This window comes from Doryrhamphus excisus, linkage group LG14, assembly GCF_037039965.1.
Source record: "Doryrhamphus excisus strain RoL-2023G ecotype Guam linkage group LG14, RoL_Dexc_Guam_v1.1, whole genome shotgun sequence".
Lineage (NCBI taxonomy): Eukaryota > Metazoa > Chordata > Actinopteri > Syngnathiformes > Syngnathidae > Doryrhamphus > Doryrhamphus excisus.
The window spans coordinates 4,108,729-4,132,469 of record NC_136370.1 but is presented as its reverse complement, the minus strand read 5'-3'; the positions used below and the strand labels follow the sequence as shown (position 1 = coordinate 4,132,469).

General features: G+C 42.1%; 2 protein-coding genes across 2 annotated transcripts; one reads left to right on the top strand and one right to left on the bottom strand.

The window, feature by feature from the left end:
* Window positions 1-1,064: 1,064 nt before the first annotated feature.
* LOC131140463 (glycogenin-1-like) lies at window positions 1,065-8,729 on the bottom strand. The gene is made up of 7 exons (XM_058090922.2): window positions 8,568-8,729; window positions 6,458-6,593; window positions 5,574-5,748; window positions 4,394-4,556; window positions 3,868-3,994; window positions 3,470-3,707; window positions 1,065-2,207 (listed from the first exon to the last, which is right to left on the bottom strand). The coding sequence occupies exons 1-7, from the start codon at window positions 8,707-8,709 to the stop codon at window positions 2,013-2,015; spliced, it is 1,176 nt and encodes a 391-aa protein (XP_057946905.2). The 5' UTR covers window positions 8,710-8,729; the 3' UTR covers window positions 1,065-2,012.
* pls1 (plastin 1 (I isoform)) lies at window positions 8,541-23,408 on the top strand. Its single transcript, XM_078796328.1, has 19 exons — window positions 8,541-8,933; window positions 9,272-9,292; window positions 9,406-9,675; window positions 9,945-10,758; window positions 13,950-14,025; window positions 14,975-15,135; window positions 15,202-15,331; window positions 16,056-16,188; window positions 16,274-16,355; window positions 18,095-18,260; window positions 18,345-18,487; window positions 18,573-18,665; window positions 19,824-20,019; window positions 20,091-20,169; window positions 21,404-21,518; window positions 21,592-21,725; window positions 22,520-22,643; window positions 22,704-22,837; window positions 22,915-23,408. The coding sequence occupies exons 4-19, from the start codon at window positions 10,753-10,755 to the stop codon at window positions 23,051-23,053; spliced, it is 1,911 nt and encodes a 636-aa protein (XP_078652454.1). The 5' UTR covers window positions 8,541-8,933; window positions 9,272-9,292; window positions 9,406-9,675; window positions 9,945-10,752; the 3' UTR covers window positions 23,054-23,408.
* Window positions 23,409-23,741: the final 333 nt, after the last annotated feature.

The following is a 23,741-nucleotide window of genomic DNA, read 5'->3' as shown; positions in this document are numbered from 1 at the left end:
TGTGTTGTTTTATTTCATGACATTCATTAGGGCAAGGGTGTTGGGCAACCTGTGGCGTGTGGGCCAATGACAGCCCAAAATCACTTCAGGATTAAAATTAACTCATTCGCTACCAAAGATGTATAGTTTTTCAACCCGACCAGTCACTCCAAAATACCTGTATGTATTTGTGTTTTTTGTGTGACAGGCACAAAGACGTAATGATGCAACTCTACAATTGAAGAAAGTGCATGTGATGCAGTTTTAAGCCCCCCAAAAACAACCACAAGGTGGCAGAAGTGCATTTTATAAGATCTCACACGTTTGTAATTGAGAAGTGATATTTTGCTGAAACTTAGCCATGTTATACTGCTGATTACTAAACTGAAAAATGTAGACACAAACCTTTCAGCTAATCTGCTCAACTGCTGTGTTTTGTTGAAGAGGAAAATTTCCTTCCTTCCTGAAGAGCTATGCTCTATTTTCCCTGAGACACGGATGGCACCTAAAATTACCACTTGATTCATGACTAATTTTCTTCTAAATGTCTTTTTTTTAATGTGGCAAGTTAGTTGCATGCATCACTTTCTGGGGCTGCACGAGTGCTGCCACCGATAGGGGAGATGTTCACTGAGGGAAAGCATGTGATAGAATGACTTGCAAGCTTCTCCCACAGGGGATCTCATGGGGACAAGTAGCTTCTTGGTGTAGTGATGGCCCAAAGACATGGCTCATTTGACATAGTTGTCAATGTACCATATGTGGACAAGAGTGCTGTGAAGGATGACACCCAGGGGCTGGGACCATGGCATCCACCAGGGGCGCTTGGTTGAAAGTGGAATATTCCGCTTCTCTCAAGACAAAAGCAGAAAATAGAGTAGGTGTTCGCCAAACGTGCTGCCAGCTCTGGGGAAATTTAGTTTACTGAGACATGTAATGTGACAGAATTGCCTGCGAGCTTCTGCCACAAGGTCCAGTGAAAACTAGCCCAGAACCCCTGTGGTGCAGTTGTCGATGACCAGCGTGTTTGGAGATGTGAAAGGTGAGGCGTTCAAACCTCAAGCCAACATATTAAAAACAAAACATTTGTTTTGTTCGTGGTTCTTTATTACCCGCTACAAGGATTTGCCATACAATGATCCACTTGTACACTTTCTTTTTTAGGGAGGTTTTAAGCACACAGACAAGATCAGAAAGTTGAAGACTTTCCCTTGGACCTCGCGAGCGTGGAGTGCATCAAGTGGCGGTTATGTAGAGTGAGGTGTTGTAAACAGTAAATACGGCAATATAAGGCAGCTGGTTGGGACAGGAAGTGCTACACGGGACGTGACACAAAAGCGGACGCCAGAGGGGAGAGCGTTCATGCATCGGAGGATGAGTGGGGGTGGGACTGTGCTGCCGTGTTTAACGCAAAACAACGCCCATAAGACACACGAGATGGAACAGGACGTCAAAAGCGCAAACGAAAGGGGGCACATTAACACGTAAAAACAAAGAGGAAACAGTTGTGCCACCGTTTGGCGTGCAGGTGTGCCGGATAACCTTTTCGGAAGACTTAGGAACCCAAAACACACAAGGATGCATGCCATTCGTAACTTTCCAAACCTCCCCTGCCCATTACTGTCCTGAACCCCCTTCTGAGCAGTTGCCAGGCAACCAGAAAAAAACTAGCACAGCACACCGCGCCAAGAACAAACCCAGCATACATGACCCCCGCTACCCTCCTCTTCTGCAAGCCCGTTCAGTATGAGTGGCCTTTATCAACCTTCCTACTGTATACAGTGCTTATGCCAAGATGCTAATGCTAAGTCATTTCAGTTAACAGTGTTTATTTTGCCTAAGACACATACATGCGCTCTCTCGCTCTCTCTCTCTCTCACACACACACACACACACACATACAAGGTGCAATTAGTGAGGCTCAAAGACACCGGGAAGGCCAACCTTCTAATTAATCTTCAGTGATTAGCCACAGGGGGTTGGGGGTCCATCCCTGAAAAGGCCTCTCTGTCCATTCAGGCCCTGCCCTGCCGCTACTTGAGGAAGGCGTCCAGTTTGCGCTCGATGTTGACGAAGGAGTCGTCACCCATGTAGTCGATCTCGCCCGCTTCCCAGCGCTGCTTCCTCTCCTCAGAGGAGATCTGGCGGGGAACAGGCATGTCGGAGGCGCCAGCTGCTGAAGAGGCGGTGGCGGACGGCTGCTCTCCTTTGTCCTCCCCGAGCTTGTCCTGCATGACAAGGATTTTTTTTTTACTACTTTATAAGGATTTGTTCCTCCGGGTATGCAGACCGCGGACACATTCCCTTAGGACCACTTCCTGCACACCCAGGCATTTCATAACAAGAGTCAAAGTGCGACGTACTGCACATTTTGCAACAGATAAGACACTGTGATGCAAGTCCTTTATGGGCAACGTTTCGAAACAGTGAGCGTTACCAGCACTGCCGAGATGACTCACTCGTGATTGACACCCATCAGGTTTAGCATTGTGGTTGGAGTATCTGTTCCTAATCACCTAACCCCTTACATTGCATGTCCACCGTGTATTCCACCAGGCATGCTGGTCTTATAGTAAGTGAACAGTCGTCCATCGCTACATTGTGGTTCAAACATCGCTCTAACGCTTTAAAAACAAATCAAAAACAAATCACTGCTTCATGGTTGACTATGACCTATTAGTCAAAAAATATTAGACAAGCCATGCTGTATTCTTGTCATAGGGATCAGTAATGTTACGTTGATGAGACATTACATTACCTTAAAAGATAGTCTGACATGTCATGTCCAATATGATTGATACAATGGAAAAAAGCTCTCCTCCCATTTAGTGTGGAAGGGGTTCCTTTTTGGCGGCTCCAAGTTGGAGGCTCGCTAGCATCATGTACCGGCCCATGAGTGTTGGTGACTATAGGGGTGTTATTTCATGTCTAGAGGGCTTCAATAGTAAAAAGCCCATTTAGAAAGTCCTACTGGTTTTCCATGACCTGAACTGCAAAAATATTGCATTTATTAACATTGAATCCAACTTTGAGTGAAGAACAATAAACAAGAGACGACAGTACCAACATCAATACAGTAATATTTTTAAGGACATTGGGCATTATTTGAGTTAGTACTGTATACACGTGTGAATAAACATGGCACCTGTACGCCTCCCATTTTATGAACCATTTAAAGAAAAACCCCAGAATTGGCTCTGGAGGTCGTTTGAAAGCTAGAATGTAGCTGGGATGGCACCTGTTTAAATCGCTTCAGCCATGTGTTATAAACGATCACACATACTGTATAATTATCTGACAGGATGTAGTATAATCTGATGAAAATATATGCAATATCCCACCTGCCGGGTTCTGTGTAAAAGTCACAGGTGGATAAATGTCAGGTCTACTGTTCGGAACATTTTGAGGCATGTCTGTCTCACAGCAGATAAAGGACAGGGAGACTTGGCAGGAGCAGGAAGCGACTGCCAGAACAATAAACTGCACTCACATCCTCTCCGGCCTCCACAAAGCCGCTGTCAAACGGCGCGTCCCCGTAGGCCTGCTGCAGCAACGGCATCACCGCGGCACCGTACAGCTGCCACCACGCCTGCAGGAAGTTCGGCTGCAGGCAGCTCGAGTCCGGAGCCTCGGAGCGGTCCGTCACCTCGCCGCTCTGGGCGTCGTACGTGTAGTTCCAAGGCTTGGTCTTGCCCAGGAAGTGGACCACCTTGGTGTCACGACCAAAGCTGTGTGGAGGTTGTAAAAAAGGAAGGTCACATCAAGGGCAGCCAACATTGTGACACACATAGACCACCTTTGAGCTGACCTTAGATAGGGCCTGACAAGCAAACACGCTTAATGACCCACTCTACTACATAATCACTGCACGTGTGTGTGTGTACTGACTGTTTAACAGCAGGCAGGTAGGAGTAGACGGCGCTGCTGCTGACATTGTAGATAAAGGGGAGGTGCTTGGAAATGTCAGCTGTGGCCCACGTACTGAAGAAACTGTTGAGCACCCCCTGATCTCCACCTGTGTACACCAACGTTTTAGATCAGTTCAAACAACTGAGGCCTGATATGAGAAAAGGCCCTTTTTAGTCAATACAAGCAGGTAAAGAATCTATACGTTATACCATATTGACAGCAAAGAAGTACAAAAACATTACTCTAAAATCACTCTTTTCTTTTTTTAAAAGAGAGTCAGGAATGGGGAGGTTGTGGTCAGTCATTTATTGTTGCTATGATTAACAATGTTTGTGAAGGGGCACCACACTTTACAGGTGTGACCTTCACATGGCTCAAGAGGGCCAAGGGTCAGAGCCCCCCCCAGCAGGGTCAAGGATGGAGTCTGTCACAATACAGACTACCTCCATACAAAACATAAGATTAACTTTACCCGTTTTGTTGTACCGATTTAGAGGAATCTCACCGTCAAAGCTGCCGTTCTCATCGCAGAACGCCAGCAGCTTCTCGTGTGTCTCCTTGGACGGCCGGAAGACAAACACCCCCGAGTTGAAACAGTCCGGCCAACCGGGATCGGGCGCGGCTGATAGCTCCTCTCGCTCAAAGAGCTCGTCAATGTTGGCGAGTGCCTACATTTGGACCAAAATAAACATTTTAAAAAGTGGAGCAATACTGTAAATCTTTTGGTTTTTTTAAAGCTATATATTTCATCGAGCAAAAAAATAGATTTTATTAGATTAGAATTTTCAGTGCATCAATAAACTATATCAAAAAACCACCTTCCAGTCCGGTTACAGAGCCTTCCATAACAGTCTGCACTTAAAGGGTTATTAATGACTCTTAATGATTCTGGCGCTTCAACCATTTTAGTTCTTTTAGGCCTGACTGCTGATTTCCACACAGTGGATCACACTTTTTTTCATCTCGTCCTGTCGGTGAGATATACCTTGCTGTGGGACCTCATCCACCAGTCCCCTTGATGGTGTGTCCATCAGAGATCAATTCTTGGGCCCATCCTATTTGCCCACTTAGTGCAATATTTAGAAAGCATGGCATCTTTATAGGGATGACTGCCAAATATATTTCCCACTTGTAAAAAAATGACCATGCACCACCCTGACAGCCCTTCTTCAGTGCTTAAGTGACGCAAGGTCTGGTTGGCTGAAAATCTTTTAAAGCTTAATGAGGGGAATACAGAAGTTATCCTCCTTAATCAGAGTGGTACCAATTTGGACCTCGGACCCCTCAAAAACCATCCAATGGCCACCAGCCTTGGCGTCAGTACAGATAGTGATCTTAAACTGAAATCAACGTTGTTGTAAAGTCCTGTTTTCATCATCTTCGTCTTATCTAAAATCATTTTTATCATTGCGACTTTTGAACAAGTCATGCAAATTGGTTTTGTTCAAGGCATTGAATGGACTGGCCCCTCAATACATCTCGGACCTCACTCAAATTAAGATTGCATTAATTTTGTATTTTTACTTATTGTTTTTACTAGTTTGTGCAGCACTTTGAAAACAGTCTTTATAATATGTGCTAAATAAATAAGGTGGACTGGATATTTCTAAGTATAGAAATATGTTTGTGTATATGTACAATACATTTGATTACATCACATAATGCAATACTTTAACCAGTCTCACCAGTGTGTCGGCATCCATGAACACACACTTTGTGTATTGTGCGAGTGTCCAGCAGTGCAGTTTGGTCAGAGTGACTCCCAAGTCGGGTCTCTTCATCAGGGCCAGGTGGGCCGTATCACCAGAGTCTAAGACGTCCACCAGGCGCACCTCATCAAAGATGGAACGCAACACTTCTCTACAGAGAAACGGGGAAATTAGTGCAGACCTCCACAAGGGACAATACGACAGAAGGTAAACTTGAATACCCTCTAGAATAGTCTGTATGCAGCTTGTTCAACAGCGGTATACATTTGCTTTCCACTGAAAACCATACACAGACATTATTGGCTGAATAGCTGCCACCACTACAGTCAAGCATCATGGTCTACAGCAGGTTTGCACACACTTTTTCATTCAGCCGGTGAGCTACACGCCACAAAAAATATCTCGCCGGGGTAACGCGTTAAAACGCTTTACTTTTTTGCACAATACTTGGTAGTCTTGCCATCAAAGTATGTAAACCCACATCTAAAGTCTCCTTAAAGAAGGTGTCTCATCCTCCAAGTTAAAGCAGTGATACATACATCTAGGTGAGACTCCAAATTGTCCATAGGTATGAATGTGAGTAAGAATCGTTGTTTGTCTATATGTGTCCTGTGATTGGCTGGCCACCAGTCCAGGGTGTACCCTGCCTCTCGTCCGAAGACAGCTGGGATAGGCTCCAGCACCCCCGCGACCCTCGTGGGGATAAGCGGTAGAAAATGAATCTTCTCTTCAAAAAGTAAGTCCCTTTTTCTTCCCTTTTTCATATCATTATAGCCAATGGCAGGGGTGCAACCATTTACACTAAATCTATGTGGTCAGTATTGGCTAATTCACTTCAACATCTGAAGTGATGGAATTACCTGCAAGGTTCTGCCACATGTGGTCCGATGAGGACAACCAGCTTCTTGGTGGTGTGGTGTTCTCGTAACGACTGGCCGAGAACCATGGCTCCTCTGGCGTAGTTATCGTTAGTGGCCAACGTCACAAAGGCTTCGTCTGATGGGGGGGAACTATTATTATTATTATTAATAATTACTAATATGATCATATTTGGAAGAGCTTCTTGTTATAGAATATTCCAAAATAGACACGTTTAATGTTTACTGCCAGTCATAAGGTTGTGACCTCTTTACGACCATTAGGTTGGAGAGTAAAGGAACTCCATTGCCTCAGTGTAGCCACTACTCCAGCTTCCTTAAAGTATTTCATAGTTTTTGGGCTAACAAATGATTACAAATTTTCATCAGTTTTTAAATTTAAATCATGATTAATCAACCATGACTGAATGATACCCATTTTTACTGTATTTAACAAATAAAAAGATAAATGAAAATTTGTATATATGAAGAGCTGTAAATTAACTGAATATGTCAAACTATTTGTACATTAGTCTCTTTAATAGTAGCAGAAGATGAGTCACATTTTAAACCGTATTATTATTGGCAATGAGGGGTTGCATTTTCCATCATACTTACAATATAGCAATTTGTACATCCCAATTAAATGTTACGGAGTGATGATAATATCCACTTTGTGTTTTTATCTTCATGTTTATTTACACAAAACAACTTGTTTTTGTGGTGTTCGGAGTGTCCCTGAATGCATCCCACGTTCTTGTAATGACAATAAGGAAGTGTGGTTGCCAGAATGAAGGTACGAGAGATGTGTGGGCACCTCAATGTAGGGCATTGAAGGGAATCAAGAATTCCAAGTAGGGATGCGCCGATCGATTGGCCACCGATCAGAATCGTCTTATTTCGTGAAAAAGCATGTGATTCTTAGCTGCTGTACAACACCGATCACCTGTACCATGTAGCTCTAACCCGCTTCCCTTCACACTGTATGGTTGCCAGGTTGTGTTTGAGTTGGAGATACATACAGCATGTGGTGTTGGACGTGTACTACTGCCGTTGATGTGTTCAGGTCAGAATGAAGTTATAATAGAGCTTCAGACTGTGACGGTGTCACTGTGCTGCTGTCTGCCATCATGGCAGAGAGGCGTGCATGTGTTAATTACACTAAAAAAAACTAAACATAATTAATAAAATAAATGAGTCACCACCGTTAGTTATTTTTGAAAGCCCTAATTCATTTAGAACATATTTCTTACTCATTTCAGAATTTTTCTCATTTTTAATCTAGCGAGAGTAAGGTGCGATGGAGAAATGCTGCAGCGGTGTTGATGCAACGTGAGCCATTTCCACTTTTGTAACCATTAACACTTCCACATTGATGAGCCGTAGTACTTGGTTCCCAAATTGGCATCTTTACTCTATATGATACACTCCTGATCAGAATTTTAAGACTAGTTAAAAGCATTTACATTTTGTACTGTTGGATCTTAAGACCTTTCTAAGTAGAGCTACCAAGTATATAAAGAAATGGGAGTTACACAAAAAAAACGTGGCAAGAAATTTATGGCAAGCAAGCCCTTTAAAGTGAAATAGGTTGTTCAGCTGATCAAAAGTTAAAAACCTAGTCCTGGAGCCTAGTCCTCTGGCATTGTGATGAGCAACATCCCTGGACTAGACCATGCCAGAGGTTGCGGAAGCCATTTTGGTTTGGGGTGTTCTGAAAGTTTTGAATTTTGTGTGCAAGTGGCAGAGAGTTCGGTTATTTTACTGTGAAGCGTTTTTGCGGCTCAACACCAGTTGCCAGGCTTACACTTTAACTTTGAAAATCCTCCCAGGAAGTAGTGGGTTTCACGGCGGACAACTTCACTATGGTCCAAACCGCTGCTGCTGCACCTAATCAAAGTAGCCATGCGTACGACGTGCAGCACTTTTCCTGGTTGAATAGCCATCATAAATGAGTTATTTTCATGTACACGTTACACGGCCCCTATACTGCTGGTGGAGCATTTTAAAATAATGACTTCAAATGCTAGAACAGAACGGCGACAGCTAGCTAGAACCGAACCGGATGAAACTTGTGAATCTTTGTTGGAACTCGACTCTGGTCTGCACTTACCCGACATGGTGCACTGGAGGGTGTCCGCCCGTGGCTCGGGGGTGTAGACGGGGAACGTGGAGAGTTTGCACCGCGAAGGGCAGCGTCTCAACAGCTGGGAGCAATCCAGCACAGGAATTAAAGACCACATTTTCCGGGTCATGTGACCTATGACGCAAGACACGCCCCCTCCACGCTTTTCAAACTAGACGTCAAAGATGGCGTCCCGACTGGAACAACTGGCAAGACTTGAACGTACACGCAACATTTTTCATTTCTAAGTGTAAAAATGTATGTATTAAATGTGAGTAACTATCCTTTTTCGCATTAGAGGTCGTTTAGGTCGCCAGCCTCCACGGCTGGGGGCGTGGCGTGCCTGACCGCAAGGTAAGCTGGTTCCATTGCGTGATTAGTTAGCTTTGTTCAACCAAAATGTCAACGATATTGATTTATGAGCTAAACCTGATACTTTAGTCATAGGTCACATAGACACGCAACTGGGAATGAAAAATGCTACTATGAATAAAAAATGCCAAGTGCGTAGCAGGTGTCACGTCAAGCCAACAGTGCCTCTCAGTGGTCAGAAGTGCGCATTACAGCTGCCTATTTCACATCACATTCATTCATTCATTACAAATCTTCAATGACTACTGCATGAATCAAAACAAATGAATAAAACAAGGTGAATAAAATAACCAAATAATTAAAAACCTCTTTATTTGCAGGTCTGCCTAGTTGTGCGACTAGTAAGTGCACTTCATAATCACATTAAAAATGTCAAGCATTCTATATTTTATATATTACATTCTATATATTTTCTCTATATTTGTGATTTTGTCTACATGCGCATGTGCTCCAGAGTGCCGGTTGTGAATAATGCAAGCAGGCTCATACCAACGTCTTTGGCCCGCTGCTGCTGTTTTACTTCCACACAAACTGATCTGGGTTCAGAACCTGTGGCCTGTGCCGCCACGAGCTGGCTGGTGGAGAGCTGTCCCAGGATCAGCCATTATTGCCGGACGCCTGGTAACCGGAGAGCAACTCTTACAACAAAAAGAGCTGATCGTGTGTCCCACAAAGGAGAGAGGAGCTCAACGGGAAACACGGAAGGCTTGGAGGAAAAATGGAGGTATGGAATGTATGTGTGTGTAAATTCAGGGGACTGGATTGTGGACTTTGCCATATAGATTGTGTATAAGCTGCTTAATGGAGTAAGCATCAGGTGTAATGCTTAGTGTGAAACAATTAATGTTATTAAGCAAAAATAAGAAAAATCAATATATATAGTTAATTAAGCATTTTCAAGCATGAAAATGGTTAAATGAACCAAAATACAAGTATAGGGCATTCCAGAAGACACATTCAAAGACTTATGCAGTATTGTACACTGGTCACTAGGTGTCGGTAATGTTACTTCAACGTTGGATGAGACACACAAGCACCAGACTTGATTGGCGGAAAACCAGGCTTTTATGCAGGTTTGAATGATCTCACAACAGGTACATTAATCGCCAACCTACAACTCCACTCTGAGCTCAAGGTTTCACATCCTGCCCGCCGCCTGAGCTCCCCTAGCCCAGGAACATTTACAGCAATGCACACAAACACAATGTTAACATGTGTGAGTCTGTATATTGGTTAATACAAATATAAAGTTGACTATAGGGGTGTTAGTTCATGTCTCCAGGGCTCTAATATTTAAAAAACATATTTTTTGAAGGCTGTAAAAAGGTTTTCTATGTTCTGATTATTGTATTGGTCTCTGTTTTTATGTGTTGTTATCAACATTTCACCGAGTGGCTAATCGTGACCGACATTGGATTATTTTAATGTGTTTAATCACCACAATTGTGAAGAAGAGCAAAATCACCCTTGCATAGTTTCGACACGTTTGCTCATCCTCACGTTTTTCCTGCAGGTTTATGACACATCATACGATCCGATGTATTCACCTGTCAGTAGATGATAGCATCGCCGCACAGGTGGTTGTGAGGTGTTAAAAGTTAACTGCGCAGTCGACGCCCTTCCCAGGGTCCAAAAAGACCAAAGGTCTGCAGATTTGTGAACTCCTCCTCGGAGAGAGATAAGCTCCTCTCTGGGTTCCAGGTTCCTGTCTCAGCAGGCTGAAGACTGATCGGGCTGCGGAGGACACACTGGGAATCGGTGGGCAGGGGATTTTCTAAAACCTGACCTCACTTCGCTTCCAATGAAGGTAAATGCTTTTCTTTTCTCCTGGAACAAAAACGAAAAAAAAAATCATATTCACGTATGAGGAGTTAAAGGTGTGTTTTTATAGGTGACGGCCCCTCGATGAAAAAGGGTTCATGCAGGAAACCTTTTCATTTCAACGCTTATTTGTCCCGATAGCTGAAGTCAAAGATCAGATGAGGTGCTTGCTAACTAATCGTCCTCCAAACACTTGGTGTCCAAAGTGCAGCATGGGGGCCATTTTCAGCCCGCACCTCATTTTTTTATTGGCCCTCAGAATATTCTAAAAAGTCCTGAGGAAATGTTAGCCAAAATCAGGTTTTAGGCAAAATGTCCAAAGGAACCTCAAATGCACTTGTGATGAGTCATTCACGAACAATCCGCCTCTTGAAGTTGGCTCTTTGAAGTCAAACAAGGTCTTTCCTGTTAAATCTGCATGATATGGATGATCATGAGTGGTTGCCATGTAGGCCACACAGTCAGGAGATCAGGAAGACCTGGGTTCAATTCTCGGCCTGATCATCTCTGTGTGGAGTTTGCATGTTGGATGGCTAGATGATCACTCTACATGGCTACATGAACTACGCATTCCAATTGTGAATGCATTACAACATTATCCACTGGCCACTGGGTGTCAGTAAATGTTTGGTGAGACAGGCACTCGTCAGGTCACTAAGGTTCCCTAGGGAACACATTTACTATGATACTGCTTGAATTAGTGTATTGAAGTCTTAAATGGCTTGATTACTCTTCAACTATATTGGGTAATGCGAGTGTAAAGCCATTTAAAGCCGCCATTACAATACTTTGAGAATACAACAGCCGCAGGAGGTACGCTGTCCAGAAAAAAAATAGCAAGGACTTGCTAATGTGTGCGTATGTTGTCTTATTTATGTCTAATATGTCTTATTTTCTCTGGTTATACTTTAGACTTATGTGGTATCTTTTAGCTTCCTGTCCTGTCATTTATCTTACTCTCATTAAATACTGTCAAAATGGACATATTCAGATTATTGCTAATGGTGATTAATCATGTTGAATTAATTTCAAAACTCTGATTAATCTAATTTTCAAATGTTATCATTTGACAGCCCTGTATTAGAAATCCAATCCATTTCATATGTTGTTTCTTTTTGTGTGTGTTTTTTTAATGCCACTGAGCCATACCTGCGTGCATGTTAGCCTCCTAAATGATTTTGTGGCTTGTCGCTTTTTTTTTTTAAAACAGAATCTCTCGGGTTCGGAATACTTGATAAATAGAGAGACAAAGTTGAAAATACTGGTCCCTCCTGCTACGTCTTCTTATTCTCTGGCAGACCAGGTGAAAATCAATAAAAGTCATTTTAGTAGCATAAAGTTGAAATATCAAAGTAAAAAAACAAACAAAACAACAGATAAAATAAAAAGCATTTTTGGAAAATTATGCCTGCTGCAAAAGTGTGTGAATGCTAGGAAAATAAAGTCAAAATGTTGTGGGAATAAAGTAGTTATAATTACTAGAAGAAAACTTACAAGAAGAAAAACTGCAGAAATGGAAAACATTAAAAAAAATTGCAGGAATGGAAAAGCAGCTCTAATTTTACGACAATAAAGTCTAAATGTTTAGAGAGAACAAGAATAAACTTGTCATCTGAGTAAAAATAATGTCACTTTAGTAGCATAGAGTTCAAATACTAAAGTCAAAATAGGTACATTATTAAAAGTCATATTGCAGCAGCAAAAATGGGGGAACAAAGAGCAAAAACCGAAGTACTAAATACTAAGAGTCATCCTTTCGCAATATTGTGGTTCAATCATCTCTTCCTTTCAGAAATTACTGAATGAATAAATGATGTCTGACTGGTGGTAAACTATGGTCTATTAGTAGTCAATGTGATGTAGTATTCTGGTTACTAGGTTGCAGTAATAACACAAAACATTGAGACATTATCTTACATTACATTATCTTAGCACTGCAAGAAGTCCTGACGTCAGCCATGGCATGCTATCCTGCATGCTAGAGTGAAAAGAAAGCTCTCCCATTTTGTGTTGAAGTGGTAAGTTTTGGATTCTTAAATTTAGAAGAAATAAATTGCAGAAATAAAACTCGCTTGGCTGTCTCAAGTCAAGAGTTGCAATGCGGTGTGAGCAATGAATAGGAGTGTAAAGGTGACTATAGGGGTGTTATTTCATGTCTACGGGTCTCTATTAATGTTATAACTGTATGTAGAAAGTCATAAACAGGTTTTCTATGATCTAACTATGAAAATATTCCTCATCATTCAATCTTATATTGCAGAAATTCATTTCACACAGTCGGGTCTGCAGCCAATTCACCACTATAAACGAGGGCCGACTGCGATAGGCTTTTTCACCTCTATTCTGAAGCTGAGATGCAGTTATTTTTTGACATATTTGTAACTTCTTTGCATCGTAAGAAACATCAAAGAGGCAATTTGTGGATTGTTTTTGTCAGGGGTTATCGCATCATGTCAAACAAAACAAGTGTCACTGTCATAGCTAAGTGCCTCCGACACCTAGGAGTACATTTCTACCCACTCTCTTCATTTCAGAGGTAGAGATAGCTGAGGTAAAAGGTCAGACCAGAAGGTAAATTTCGTCTTTTTTCAGGCTTGTAGAATCATAGCAAAACAAGCAAAATAAAACTTTTTCCTTAGTGTAAAAGCAAGAATATTGTTGATTTTAGGCCAGCAGGTGCATTTGTATGGATTGTCCGGGAACCCTACATCATATTTTTCCTCTGGATGAAAGCAAGAACCCTATTATTTTAATACTGATTGCCCCAGGAAAGAGGTTTTGACCAATCCTCTTTAAAATGTAGCCAATGATTGACCCGTATCACAGCAAGAATACTGATCCACAGGGATGGAAGTAACTGAGGTCCAACGTCAGATCAACAAAGTCCAGAGGTCATAGCATGACGTCAAATCAAGAACCCTGTTGATTATAGGGCTATTTGGCACAAGGTGACTGGTGTAGCTGAGGTCACACTTTAGACTTTTTGTCCAAGCGAGAATCCTGGTGCAAGAGGTGGAAGGTCCATTCCCGCAGGTGCGCTGAGGCTGCGGCGGTGACACTCTGGAGGGATTCTAACAAAACAAGCTGGACTGGCCAGCTTCTGTGGCTCCATCCTGCTAGTGTATCTTTGCAGCGTCCTCCTTATTCATTCATATGGCGTGTATTTGTGTGTTTCAGGCCGCCATGGACAAACGCGTCACCCACATTTCCAGAGAGGACCTGGAGGAGCTCCGAGAGGCGTTCAACAAAATCGGTCAGTTCCTCTAGCTCAATCCGGAGTTTTACAACCACTTGTAAAATGTATTTTTTTTATTGCTTGGCTTGTGTTGACACTTGTACTTTCCTTCCAGATGGATCAGTTAATCATCAATAGAAGTGATATTAGGGGGCTTACTGGATGCTCAAAGCGGCCATCATGTAGCGCTGCATGACACTTAGGCTTACAAATATGCAGAATACTGTACCATAATGGTTGTAACTGCACTTATAATGGACGAGGAGAGGCGGAAAACCTGGAGTACTTGTTATTAAATCTTGAAATTTTATTTCATGTTATTTATTTCATATCTTTTTCAGGAAGCAACATGTAAAAAATGTAAATTTTTTTTTATTATATATGAGGGTCAAAGTTCACTAAAACAGTCTATTAAATTAATACTAATATTTTTTAATTATATTATTAATTAATTATATTATTTAAAAATATGTAATATTGTGTTATTATGATATACGTATAATTTTTTTGACAAGTTGAAAAAATAAATGAATTATGTCTATTTTGAAACATTGTGTTTTTATAGGGAGTATTGGCAATATACATAATCTATTCCAATGTGAAATTGTCACCTTCTGCCCTGCCATTGGCTGGCGATCTTCCAGGGTGTACCCCGTCTCTAGGCTGAAGACAGCTGGGATAGGCTCCAGCATACCCTCTACCCTAGTGAGGATAAACAAATTAATTAATAAATTATACAAAATAATGAAATTGTCAAATATAGAAGTTCCATTGAGTATGAGTTTGCTGGGGGTTGCTAGCAATAAAATAGGTTTCTAATTCTAATTATCCGATAATCAAGCATATAATATTGATTGGTAAATATTGACCAATCTGCTTCATATTTGACCTGCCAGGTTTTTATTTGTGAAGCAAACCTGACTCATGTGTGCTTTACTTTGCTCTGCCTTCATTGGATCGCTCCCAGATATCGATAACAGCGGCTACGTGAGCGACTTTGAGCTTCAGGAGCTCTTCCGGGAGGCCAGCTTCTCCCTACCAGGGTACCAAGTGCGGGAGATCATCGAGACCTTTGTTGCCGGGGACACCAACAAGGATGAGAAGATCAGCTTTGAGGAGTTTGTCTCTGTGAGCTCCTGTCTTCTTTGCTCATGTCCGAACATCCCGGCTCACCTTCTCCGGTCTCTTGTATAGATCTACCAGGAGCTGAAGAGCAAGAAGTTCAGCGAGACTTTCCGGAAGTCCATCACCAGGAGAGATGGCATCCGTTCCTTTGGAGGAATGTCGGGAATATCCAGTGTAGGGACGCAGCATTCCTACTCAGGTACGCAAAATCACACTCAACATCACACTTTATGACTTGTTGTTTTTCTGGTAGCTCAAGATCAAAACAGGAGGTACGAGAAATGCTCCAATGCCTCCATTGAATTAGTATCCTATAGTTTCCAAATAGCCACAAGTAGGGAGTCAATAAGCACCAGCATCAACAGCTGTGGCTGTAGGCAACCTCCTGATAATAGTTTAAAAAAATCCAGCAGCTTTATCTGGATTTACTCTACTTCTGCATGCTTCTTATTGCTCCTTATTAGTGTTGTTGATGCTGTATTGTGCAATAGACTTGTTGTTTTTCGAACACACAAAGTAGCAAAGTCATTATGTTAACTTATGTAAAATAAAGCTAATTACTTATTTCATTCTCACATTCACATATGTAAGGTGTCAGTTTATGTGCATATGCTTAAGATTTGGGAGTAGAATAGTCAAAAACAGAAAAAGGAGACCGGCAAAACTTTAATTTAATTTCTGAAAATGTATTTATTAAAAATATTAAAATCAAATTTATATGAATATGAATTGAATCTACAGAAGAGTCATTTTATGTACATACTTTTCATATTTGGTAATTGAAAAATGAAAAAGGGCAAAAAGAGGGTGGCTCTGTACATTAACACTGGTTCTCTTGCTGCTGGGTTTAAAACCTCCATGAACGATGAACTGATGTTAAATGGAGAACCATTTTGCATGTCAATGGATGTGTGTGTGTGTAGATGAGGAGAAGGTGGCGTTTGTCAACTGGATCAACAAAGCGCTGGCGAAAGATTCTGACTGCCGGCATCTGCTGCCCATGAGCCCTGATGACGAAAGCCTCTTCACCTCCGTTCGTGACGGCATCCTGCTTTGGTGAGACACACACATAAACATTGACTTAGGGTGGTGCATCCACAATGCACGCACCTGTACGACGTGCTCGCCTGCTCTCTTGCAGCAAAATGATCAACCTGTCTCAGCCAGACACCATCGACGAGAGGGTCATCAACAACAAGAAGCTCACCACCTTCACAATGACTGTGAGTGTGTGCCGCCACATGCCAGCCGATACAAGACCACACATGAAATCTTACAATCATTATCTTCTTTTCAGCCTGTGCAACTCTCCAGAGCACAAAGTCAACTTTATATTCACCGCATGTCAACAATAAGTCAATACCCGTTATGGTAACCGTGATGGACGTAAAGCTGGCGTCTGCAAATAATACTGTAAAATATTAACCTTTATTGTTTAATTCTGACATTTGTATATGCACCAGTGTCAACCTGTACCCATTTTTTGGTGAATGAAAAAGTGAAGTAAAATTAAAGTAGAATGAAGCAAAGCAAGGTAAGGTAAAATAACAGAATGCAAATGTTATTATTTCCATTTATAAAAGAGTATATAAATAAAAGTAAAAAAAAGTATAAAAGAGTTAGTAGTGGAATAATAAAAAACAGCAAAAGAAGTGTGGTCAATGAAATAAAATAATTACATTATAGTAGGTCGTAGTAATACTGATAGCCAATTTACAATCTTCAATTATTCATTAAATTCTCACATTTTGTTTGCCCACTTCCTGATTTCTTATTTTTTGCTTGTTTTGCTTGCTTCACACAGTGTTTCAGGTCATCAAACAAATTCAAACATTAGTCAATGACAACACAACTAAACACAAAAGGCAGTTGTTAAATGATGATTTATTATAAATTATTATCAAGGGCAAAAAAGTGTGTGAAAACTGGGAAGCTAATAACTAGTTAGGCCACCCTTAGCAGCAACAACTGCAATCAAGCGTTTGTGATAACTTGCAATGAGTCTCTTACAGCGCTGTGGAGGAATTGTGGCCCACTCATCTTTGCAGAATTGTTGTCATTCAGCCACATTGGAGGCTTTTCCAGCATGAAGCCTTTTTAAGGTCATGCCACAGCATCTCAATAGGATTCAGGTCAGGACTTGGACTAGGCCACTCCAAAGTCTTCATTTGGTTTTTCTTCAGCCATTCAGAGGTGGACTTGCTGGAGTGTTTTGGATCATTGTCCTGCTACACAACCCAAGTTGCTTTCAGCTTGAGGTCACCAACAGATGGCCATACATTCTCCTTCAGCAGAATCCATGCTTCCATTTATCACCGCAAGTCTTCCAGGTCTTGAAGCAGCAAAACAGCCCCAGACCATCACACGACCACCACCATATTTTACTGCTGCTATGATGTTCTTTTTCTGAAATGCAGCGTTACTTTTACGCCAGATTTAATGGGACTCTGCCATGCAGACCGTCTTTGCCCAGTGTCTTTCTTATGGTGGAGTCATGAACACTTAGGCAAGTGAGGCCCGCAGTTACATCTTGCTGCACTCTTGGGAAAATGTTGGTTTCCACGCCTGGGAAGGTTCCCCACTGTTTCCATCTTTGTTAATCAGGTCCTATTCAAGTGATGTTTTGAGTGACCAAATGTGTCAGTAATCAGGCCTGAGTGTGGCTTGACAAATTTCTTAAACAAATTGAACCACGGTTATCACACCTCACATTTTCACACAGGGCAATGTAGGTTTGGATTTTTTTTCTCATAATAAAACTGCATTTTGTGTTCAGTTGTGTTGGCATTGACTAATGTCTAAATTTGTTTGATCTGAAGTATTTAAGCGTGACAAATAGGAAATCAGGAGGGGGGCAATTAATTAATAATATGAAATTTTAATATGCATGTTTTTAGAGAGAGTATCTACAATTACTGTAGATACAGTCATTACATTTATTTTGTTTTTGTTGTATTTTTAGGAAAATCTGGTCCTGGCACTGAACTCTGCCTCAGCCATCGGCTGCACAGTGGTGAACATTGATGCCCTTGATCTGATGGTTGGAAAACCCCATCTGGTTCTGGGATTATTCTGGCAGATCATCAAAGTTGGCCTCTTTGCTGATATAGAAATCAGCCGGAACGAAGGTCAGCAAGCACACACACACTTGTTTGTGGCCCAGTGATGGATCCATGTCACTGTTGATGCATGTGATGCATCTGTGTTTGTAGGCATGATTTGCCTCCTGACAGAGGGAGAAAGCCTGGACCGCCTGATGTCGCTCTCTCCTGAGGAATTGCTCCTCCGCTGGGTCAACTATCACCTGCACAACGCCGGCACAAAACCCATCACCAACTTCAGCGAGGACATCAAGGTTCCTCTTACAACACACACAATTTTACACTCACAATTGGCCCTGTTGGAAAGTAGCCTTCTTGCTTGTGCTGCACCGCATGCAGGATTCTCAGGCATACTTCTACCTGCTGGACCAGATTGCTCCTCATGGAGAGCACGACTACAGGAGCATCAAGATTGACATGAGCGGACTGAATGTGAGTCACAAAGCATGCACGAACACAAGTCAAAGATTCTCTATAACAGTGGTTCTCAGTTGGTGGGTCGGGACCAGCAATGTCGGGCTGCACGGTAGAGCAGCGGTAGAGTACACAGCTAGGAGACCCAAGTTCGATTCCACCCTCGGGCATCTCTGGTTGGAGTTTACATGTTCTCCCTGTGCGTGTGTGGGTTTTCTCCAAGTACTCCGGTTTCCTCCCACATTCCAAAAACATGCTAGGTTAATTGGCCACTCCAAATTGTCCATAGGTATGAGTGTGAGTGTGAATGGTTGTTTGTCTATATGTGCCCTGTGATTGGCTGGCCACCAGTCCAGGCTGTACCCCACCTCTCGCCCAAAGACCTGAGACCCAAGTGCAGAAAATAAACAGAAAATAAATGAATGAATGAACTTGCAATATCCAACCAATGTTAGAGATGTCTGGCTCATTTTTTATTTTAAATGTAAAATTAGGCCCGCACGGTGAACGAGTGGTTAGCATGTTGGCCACACAGTCAGCAGATCAGATCTCTGTGGGGACAGATCTTTGTGTGGAGTTTGCACGTTCTCCCCATACATGCGTGGGATAGGCTCCAGCATTACCCCCAAAACCCTAGTGAGGATAAGCAACATAGAATATGGATGGATGGATGGCAACCAGTCCAGGATGTTCCCCGCCTCTCGCCCAATGGAGGGAGGGATGGATGTAAAATTTTGCAATATTTTTGTATGGTATATATTCGTACATGCAAATTGTTTTCAAGACTGCAAAAACGCATGTCAAAGATCTTCTACATGACAGGAGTTCTCTGATGTGTTTAAGGGCCTCCTGCAAAAACGCACTTCTAAATTAGATGAATACGCTGCCTTTTAAATTACAATATGCTGCTGTTTTCAGGACTTTGCTGCAGAAACGTGAGTCATAGCTCTTCTACATGACATTCATGCTCGGCTGTTTTTTAGGACCTCCTACAAAAATACCAGACAAAGATTCTCTATGGAGGACCTATTGCTTTATATGACAGGAGTGTCTGCTGCAATTTTTTGGCATTCGCTAGAAAAATGTTAGCCACCCGTAGATTGTGCTTGGAACCCCACCAGATCTTGCCGGTGGAATGGTCTTAATTTACGGGATCTGTTCTTGGGGACGTCATAGGAACGAGACTTGAACCAAAGGGCCGAGCTGATGCTGCGTCAGGCGGCCCGTCTGGACTGCAGGCAGTTTGTGAGCCCTCAAGACGTCACGTCCGGGAACAGTAAACTCAACTTGGCCTTCGTGGCCAACCTGTTCAACATGCACCCAGCTCTGCAGAGGGCGCAGGTCAACGGCATGGAGGCCGCTCGTCTTGAGCGTAAGTCGGCGTCATGTGGATCAGCTTCACGCGCAAACACATTGCAACGTCCTGTTTTTATGTTTTAACAGCCGAGAGCAGAGAAGAGAAGACCTTCCGCAACTGGATCAACTCTCTGGGTGTAAATCCATACGTGAACCACATGTACCAGTAGGTCACCGTCACCAACTTATTTTCATTTTGTAATCATTATTAATTCTGCTCATGGCTGGTTTTATTTCTTTTTTTTACTCCTATCCACTTGTTGCCGTTTTTTCCAACACCTTTCATTCTTTATTTTTTTCTTTATCTCAGGGGTCTTCAAAGTGCAGCCCTAGGGCCATTTTTGGCCCATGGGTGTTTTTTTCTTGGCCCTATGCAGCACGTTTGAAAGTGAAAAAAAATGCAGAAATTAAAACATTAGTAGTAATTTTGCAACCATAATGTAAATTTTTTAAGACAAAAAAAGAAAGAAAAGGTAATTTGATGAAAATATCATTGTAACTATTGTAAATATATATATTTTTGTAGCATTAAGTATAAATGTAGTACTAAACCAAAAAAAAATTATTCTTTAAAAGTTGTATTATGAAAAAAAATTTAAACAAATAGTTGTTATTATTACCCCCGCGACCCTCGTGAGGATAAGCGGTAGAAAATGAATGTAATATATGTAAGCAAACTGATAAATCATCAAGGACCCTTTAAGTAAAAGTGTTGATGTTGCTACTGGAATAAACTCCCTTTGATTCCAGCTGTCTCCGACAGCTGGAATCAAATCAGCTTCACAATGTGAAGCTTTATTACAGGTCCTCACCTTTCACTTGTTCTGATCATTCTAATTGCAACTACACCACCAAATTCACATACACACAAGTTCTTTACATATCATCATGTCGGACATCATTGTCCTTGAATCATTCATTATGTTTTGGATCACTGTCTTGCTGCGATAAACAAGGGACCATGGTGCTTTATATACTTGAAGGATTTTTTTTTTTTGTATTTGCAGACCACACCGAGTTTTGTTTGTTAGAGTGTGTTTCTGAGGTTTTGCCATGATTTTAACTGCATGTCTGCAACGGGCTGGACGGCTGACGAGTGGTTAGCATGCAGGCCCGAGATCCGAGTTCAATTCCATACTCTGCACATTCCAAAAAAATGCTTGGTCAATTGGTGAAATTGTCCATAGGTATGAATGTGGGTGGGAATGGTTGTTTGTCTATATGTGCCCTGTGAATGGCTGGCCACCAGTCCAGGGTGTACCCTGCCTCTCGTTCGAAGACAGCTGAGATGGGCTCTAGCACACCCGCGACCCTCCTGAGGATTAGCGGTAGAAAATGAATGAATGAATGAACATGTCTGAAACAAACAAAACAATTTGTCCATCTCATGTTCTGCACAGCGACCTTTGCGACGGCCTGGTGATCCTCCAGCTCTATGAGAAAGTCAACGTTCCCGTCAACTGGAAGAAAGTCAACCAGCCACCTTACCCCGCCCTGGGGGCAAATATGAAGAAGGTTAAGACATTGCCAATGTCTAATTGGAGCAATCCGTGAAATAAATGAGACATTGTTTTGTTTGATTTTGAAGCTGGAGAACTGCAACTATGCCGTGGGCCTGGGCAGGAACGTGGCTCACTTCTCCCTCGTTGGCATCGGTGGGGAGAATTTGAACGAGGGAAGCCCCATGCACACCTTGGCGCTGGTTTGGCAGCTCATGAGGAGGTGTGTGTGATGTTGAGAATTGTCAGTGGTTGCTTTGCAAGTTTGTTTTTCCTCAGGGGGACGTTTTTATGATTTACTTTTTACTTTTTGATTTACTTTAATTATTTTTGTTTGTTTTCTCCAATAGTGGACGGATCTTTATTTAGTACAGCCTCATAATTCATCTCAATTTAGCAAATATAAATTGTTTGTGTTTCAATAAGGCACATGGACAGAAGATGTTGAGGGAGTCCAGTTCTGGGGCCTTAGTATCTCATCTCTGCTATTGCAGACGATGTGGTCCTGATGGCCTCATCGGGCTGTGACCTTGGGCTCTCGATTGGAAAAGGATGGATTGCATCCTCTGGGTTGGGAATGAGGTCCTGACCCAGGTACAGGGGTCTTGTTCAAGAGTAAGGGAAGGTTGGAGTGTTGGAAGTCAATGGACGGATCAGCGCAGCATCTGCACCAATGTGGTCACTGCACCATACTGTCGAGGTGAAGAGCAACTTAAGCCAGAAGGCCATAGTGTTTCCTCCACAGGTTGGTTGGACTCATTCTCAGAGTAGAGCCGCTGCTCGTTCACATCAAGAGGAGCCAGGTGAAGTGGCTCGGGCATCTTGTCTGGATGCCTCCCGTACGCCAGTGAAGTGTTCCGTCAACGGCCAGACGGGAGAAGGCCCCGGAGCTGACCTAAGACGCTCTGGGGGGAACTGTATCTGGATTTCCCTCATTTGAAATGCTCAAGCCTGAATACCAGAAACATAATTTAAAAAGTCTATCCTGTACATTTTATTGTTTTTACTGCATCACAGATACACAATGCTGGTGTTGTCGGACCTGGGTGATGGAGAGAGAGTCGGAGAGCAGATCATCCTCAACTGGGTCAACACCACACTGAGTCAAAAACACAAAGATACTCAGATCAGCAGCTTCAAGGTGTGTGTGTTAAAGTCCATTGTGTGAGGGTGAATGATAGCTGCCACTGTGTTTCCTCAGGACCTTGACCTCAGCACCAGCCTGCCGGTGATCGACCTGATCGACGCCATCGCTCCGGGTACAGTCAAGTGGGACATGGTGAAGAGACCAGAGAGAGGAGTGCTGAAGAATGCAGACAAAGTCAACAATGCCAAGTACAAGTCAAAATTCACACAACTCCACTTACATCACTGTCGTCATCTCATTAATTACCTCTCTTGTCCGGTTCCAGATATGCCATCTCATTGGCTCGCAAGATCGGCGCTCGTGTTTATGCTCTTCCAGATGACTTGGTGGAGGTGAACCCCAAGATGGTGCTGACGTTGTTCGCCTGCCTCATGGGCTATGGTTTAAAAAAGGCCCACCGCTGAACCCCACCCAGAAACAACTACTTAGATATGTTTCCTCTCAATTTGCCATTTCTGCTTTGATTTATTTGAATAGTCATTAAAAACTAAGAAACGTAAACCTACACTGCATTATTAGAATCATGTCTCATTCATTTAACAGTGGCAGTTTTCATTCCTTTAATTTGAATGACAATGCCATTGTGATAGTTTTCTCAGTTTTATTTCATTTGAATTTGAATTTTGTAAAAGTTTTTATATAGTTGGACATTGGCGGATAAGACAAATGCAAATTTAGACATCTGCTGGTGAAGCTTTGTGTCCATAAGTGTTGAACATGGCATCAAATAAAAAAAGAAAATACACCCAATAAATTATGAAAAAGTACTGTCACTTGTTATTTGGAGTGGAATTGTGTGCCAATATTTATTTACATTACATAAGATACAAATAATACTGCACATAATAATGAAACTCAACATTATAACAATATGAAAATATCTAAATATAATTACATTATATAATTCATTTATTTTCTACCCCTTATCCTCACGGGGTAATATATTAAATATAATAACTATGTTGACGTAATAAACTCCAAAGTAACCTAAAACGTAAATCGATACAGACAAAACATTACTTGGTTATTAATGACGACAGAGCGTATTCAAAATACGGTAATTCGTGCATTATTGCGGCGTGGCAATGTACA